The sequence below is a fragment of the Halyomorpha halys genome, unplaced genomic scaffold (assembly GCF_000696795.3).
Source record: "Halyomorpha halys isolate HHAL.00 unplaced genomic scaffold, Hhal_1.1 Scaffold106.1, whole genome shotgun sequence".
NCBI classification, from domain to species: domain Eukaryota; kingdom Metazoa; phylum Arthropoda; class Insecta; order Hemiptera; family Pentatomidae; genus Halyomorpha; species Halyomorpha halys.
The window spans coordinates 1,794,014-1,800,018 of record NW_027111449.1 but is presented as its reverse complement, the minus strand read 5'-3'; the positions used below and the strand labels follow the sequence as shown (position 1 = coordinate 1,800,018).

The following is a 6,005-nucleotide window of genomic DNA, read 5'->3' as shown; positions in this document are numbered from 1 at the left end:
AGAGATTAGGTTTCTGTAAGTGGGATAATTAATAAATTTACAATCTAAGAGATTTTAAGATGCTTATTAAAAGTTGTTTTTAAAGAAGGTGTAGGATCACGGGACGTAGTGGTGTTGGTGTATGTGGAATGATCGGATAGGAGTTGGGTCATTTTTTCATTATAGTCAGAGCTGTTCATAATGACAGTCTTGTTACCTTTGTCTGCTTTGGTGATAATAATGTCATCATGTGAACTAAGAAAGGATCGGGTGAAAGAAAGGTCTTTAAAGAAAAGGGGAGAAAAATTGGAAGAAAAGGATGGAGGGTGTTGTAGGTAATTAGAGATGGTATTGCAAATAGTAGTGCGTGATAACTCTCATCATTAGAATGATGAAATAGGGGGTCGTTGGGAATGTATTCTAAGTCAGTGAGTAATTCTGGAATAATTTTTTGTGTAGATTTGGGTATGGAGAAATTGAGACCTAGGCTAAGAATATTGAGTACATTGGCGGGAATATCAGTAGATGAGATATTAAGGACCCAATTTTCTTGACCTTTGGGATAAATTTTGTTGGTTAGTGATTCTTGATAAAGGTTATTGAACTTCTTAATGAGTTTTTGTTTTTTGTGTATGCGGGTTGAGTTGGAAATTGTGGTAATTAACGTGGGAAGACCTCCAAAATGGGTCTCACCTATGTTGGTTCGTAAAATATGTGAGAGAGAGGAGATGTTGTTTTGGAGAAAATGAATTTGTTGAATGGTTTCGTGGATCTTTAAATTAAGTAGAGACTTTTTGAATTTGGTAGAATACAGCAAAAGTTTAGAATGAAGTGGACCAGACATAGAAATATGTTTAAGAGAATTGTTAATAGATTTAGGAAAAAGGGAATTTGACCTGCATTTAAGTAGAAAAATATGTTGTTCTGAACTGTGTGCCAAACGTCTGTGAAGTGAACGTCATATTCATATAATCATATTCATATAATTTTTTTGGTTTGGCTAAATTTGAAGCTAGAGAACAAAAGATTCAATTGCACGAAAATCCGGCCTATGCTTACAATGAACTGAAATATTGCTTTCAGTTAACAACTTTTATATGAATATCAATGTTATAGCCATTTAATGGTTGTCACTTTTAGTTTTTTAGTTACTGATATTAAAAAAAAAGATTTTCATATAAATTTATTTCATCTTCTTATTTTAATTACCTATTTATTACAGGCTCAAATAAAAAATAAATTGAGCAGTGGTGTGCTTGGTTTTGATGGATCTGGGATACAGGTTGGCAAGCCTACTCCTCTGATCCTGGACAGTGAAGGCAGAACTGTTGACAGCACCGGGAGGGAAGTTCAACTTACTCATGTTGTACCTACGCTCAAGGTAAGTTAATCATTAACATATGCCATATTTTTATCATGAGATTTATCTATATTTCAATGAAATAATAAAAATTTAATGATAGTATATTTGTGTATCTAAGCATGTGTAAATATATATATATTTTTTATCTACTTCTTTCCTTCAGGCAAATATCAGAGCCAAAAAGAGGGAGGAATTTAAAGCTCAACTTCAGGAGAAACCAGCTGAAGAAAGTTCAGAGGCCAAGTTTTTTGATCCCCGAATTTCAGCCAGATCAAATGTTAGAAACAGAAAGGCTTTACGCTTCCATGAACCTGGAAAGTTTCAACAAATGGCAGACAGGATGAGAATGAAGGTAAGAAAAAAGGAAGTTGGCTGCCTGTTTTATCTATTTTTAACTGAAGATTTAATAACCTCATTCATTATTTATTAGTCAATTGATCTTCACTTTAAAAGAATAAAGTTTCTTAAGTATCAAACAGTCAAATTTAATACTTTGTTCATTGATTTATAATATTTCTGAACCTTAGCCCCATTTTTAAAAATTAAATGAATTGTTATGTCTCCTCAATTTTTGTAACTGTCTTATAAATGCTCTTCACTTATTGTAATTTACTTAGTAAGATATGAAATAATATGCTACATTAGGTATAAATATACACCAACAAACATTATTTTATTATCAGTAGCAGTAATTTAAAATGTGATAAAGACCAAATCCTACAAAAAAATTTTTTGAATACATAATAATTTTGTAAGGTGTTCTATGCCTTCATCCTACTACCTGTACTTAATACCTAATTAGTATTTCATAATTTAATGTTTAATGAGTGATCAAATATTAATTATTTTGATTTTATGTATAAATGATTGACCGTATTTTTCTGAATATATGGAGGTGATGGTCAGGGATGGATAAAGGAACAAAAAATGGTTATAAACTATTTATTTACCAACATTTTCCCCCACTTTGTAAGGCTTTATTAGGGCTAAAAAATATACAAAACTACTAAAAATATATGTTGACAATGGAAGATCATAAAATATAAAGAAGTAAACTAAGGTGGGATTAGAAATTATATAAAAATGAGCAAAAAGGATTAAAAATAAGATGTACAATAATAAATAATTATAAAAATTATTCTTTTGAGTCCTGCTTCTGACCATGAAAGATTTGCTTCTCTTTAGAAAGATTTTATTTTATTTGATTCTCAGATTTGATAGTTATTAAATTTAATCCATAAATGGGCTTAGGCAAGAGGGGAATAATTCAGAACCCTTGCTGGATTGTCAGCCCATTTATGTATGAGCTTGAAGATTAGAAAAAATCTGTCTTGACAGAATTTCAGATCTTCAGTTTGATGATAATAATCCAACACCATGATTAGAATAAGAGATTGGGAATCTTTTTCTGGAGTCCTAAGTGATTGCATTAATTACATACCTTAAATTACAGGCTCAGCTACAAAAACTTCAGAGTGAAATTTCTCAAATTGCAAAAAAGACGGGGATTACATCAGCTACTAAACTAGCACAGATTGCTCCAAAGGTTGAACAGACCTCAGCAGACATACCTCATGTGGAATGGTGGGACTCAGTGATACTTTTCAATGATTCGTTAGTATTGTTATATTTTTATTCATCCTTATTTTATAATTATCATTATTTTAGTTTTCAATTATGTATTCAAGGAGAAAATTGTTGTTTACAAAGATATGGAACTGAGTTCATTCAGGCAAATTAGTGGGCATCATTGAGTCATGCTAGTCTCTGCTGACCTCAGATTTAAATATATCAGTTTGATATTTATTTTATTTATTGCTTATATTGAAATGTTTTCAATTTTTTAGATATGGCCCCGATGATGAGGAACCAAAACTGAAAGAAGAAGCAATTACACATCTTATAGAGCATCCTATTCAAATGAAAGCGCCTAGTATGTATAATCTTGGTTATTATTTTGTTTATTGATTTCAATAAAAGTTTGATGCTGACGTATTTCCTATTTATAAGTTCAGAATTTGCTGTTTGCTTGTAAATCATTAATTAAATTAAGAAATTATATTAGAATTTAGAACTATTTGAATTTTTTTAAAATTATTTTAATAAGTTTATTTCATTTATATATTTACAAACTCTTGATTTAATTATGCATTTAACATTCTGTGATTTATAATTTTTCAACTATCATTTCTCTAAATTATCTTTTAAATAATGGCATGAAACAAAAACAAAAAAAAAAAACTTGATTCTGGGAATTCAAATTTTGTAATAACGTAGTGAATTTTCCAAAGCAAAGAGTAGTTGAAACATTAAAAAATTAAGAGTCCATACATAATAGAGGAAGATATCTTAGCTGAGAAGAAATGTGTAAATTGATTTACTATATATTTGTAAAATATTTGCTTATATTTGTAAAATATATTGCTTATATGATATAAAACTAATATCAATTCTCCCTCTGTTAAAACTCAGCAAATTCTTACTTCCCTCTTTACAAACCTTCAGTCACCATAATTCATATGATATTCATAATTCCTTTCACTTCCGTGATCTCTTATTATTCACTATTCCTGACCATTATATTCTTGTTTCTTTTGATGTAGAGAGTTTATTCACCAACATTCCTATAGACAAAGCCCTTCTGATTGTCGAAGCCAATTGGACATCCATTGTACCCCACACTTCACTTAACCTTTTCTCCTACCTTGAATTAGGGATGGGATATCGATATCGATATTATCGAAATATCGATATTTTCCTTCGATAGTATCGGAATATGGGTTTCTAAAAAAAAAAAAGTCGCACCTTAAAAGTTGGGATAAATACAAGAAACATTGTAATAGAAGTATGTGATATATGAAATAAATATATTTTGCTAAAGGAAATATTAATGACAGTATTTCGATATTTGACATTTTTAGAATTATTTATTTCTAACATTAGCAATAATATTCCGATATTGTATTATCAAAAGATCGATATATTGTTTCAACAGTTTAAAATCCATTCAATCTTTAATAATGTTATTAATATCTATATCGATAATTGAAACAATATTCTAATATTATTTTATTGAAATATCGATATTTTGTTTAAAAATACTAGACAAATTTAAAGTGAAATATCAATATTTGGTTTCAATAATTTCATATCCATTTCGATATTAAATATATTTAATAATATCGATATGGAAGATTATCAACAAGGTATTTCAATATTTAATTTTGAAAATTTCATATTCATTCCGGTATTTAACATTGTTGATAATATCGATATCAATATTTCGAAATTTTTTAAATAGAAATATCGATAATTGGTTTAAGTTTAATAAGGTTAAGAAAATTTTATAAAAAGCATTAAAATAGTTTTTCAATATTTTAAAGTTATAAATTCAAGTTTCTTTCGATAATTAACATTGTTATTAATATCGATATAAAATATTAAAAAAGATATTTCGATATCTTTTAATCTAAATATCGATATTTGGTTCATAAATATTAAGAAAATTTTATAAAAAGCTTAAAAATATTTTTAAGGAATATTATTCTTATATACCATATCAAAATTACAACATTAGATACTATCGAAATAAATATGTAATTATCAAAATAAAATATTGATAATCCATTTGTAATTAATCTATACAATTTTCTAGTCTTTTAAAACAAAATATCGATATTTCAATAAAATAATATCGGAATATTGTTGCTAATATTTCATATCGATATTATAGCACTGTAAAATATCGAAAAAAAATATGTAATTATCAAAATGAAATATCGATGTTCCTATTTTAAAATTCCTATATGTTATTTTAGTCTTTTTAAACAAAATATCGGTATTTTGATTAAATAATATGGAAATATTGTTTCTTATATTCCATATCAATATTAAAATAGTGTAAAATATCGAAATAAATATGTAAAATCAAAATAAAAAATCGATATTCCTATTTTAAATTCCTATATGTTATTTTAGTCGTTTTAAACAAAATATCGATATTTTGATTAAATAATATGGAAATATTGTTTCTTATATTCCATATCAATATTAAAATAGTGTAAAATAGCGAAATAAATATGTAATTTCAGAATAACATATCGTTATTCCTATTTTAAAATCACTATATAATTTTCTAGCCTTTTTAAACAAAATATCGATATTTTGATAAAATAATATCGGAATATTGTTGCTAATATTCCATATCGATAGCACAACAATATAAATTATAGAAAAAATATGTAATTATCAAAATAAAATATCGATATTCCTATTTTAAAATCTGTGTATATTATTTTAGTCATTTTAAACAAAATATCGATATTTCGATAAAGTAATATCGTAATATAGTTTTTATATACCATATCTATATTACAACAATAGAAAATATCGAAATAAATATGTAATTATCAAAATAAAATATCGATAATCCTTTTTTTTAAATCACTATACAATTTTCTAGTCTTTTTAAACAAAATATCGATATTTGGATAAAATAATATCGGAATATTGATGCTTATATTCCCTATCGATTACAACAAAAGGAAGTATCAAAATAAATATGTACTTATCAAAATAAAACATCTATATTCTATTTTTAAATTTTCTTCAATAAAACAATTATATTTTAGTTTATATTTGTTATGTTTATGATATGGTTGTC

At 26.5% G+C, this 6,005-nt stretch overlaps 1 protein-coding gene across 2 annotated transcripts in view; it reads left to right on the top strand.

The window, feature by feature from the left end:
- Positions 1-6,005, top strand: part of Prp3 (pre-mRNA processing factor 3) — a 23,049-nt gene that overhangs the window by 6,390 nt on the left and 10,654 nt on the right. For both annotated transcript variants that reach the window (XM_014415666.3, XM_014415668.3), the window contains exons 5-8: positions 1,202-1,360; positions 1,506-1,694; positions 2,796-2,956; positions 3,190-3,275. In XM_014415666.3, the coding sequence (XP_014271152.1) occupies positions 1,202-1,360; positions 1,506-1,694; positions 2,796-2,956; positions 3,190-3,275 (595 nt within the window). The remainder of the gene's footprint in view (positions 1-1,201; positions 1,361-1,505; positions 1,695-2,795; positions 2,957-3,189; positions 3,276-6,005) is intronic.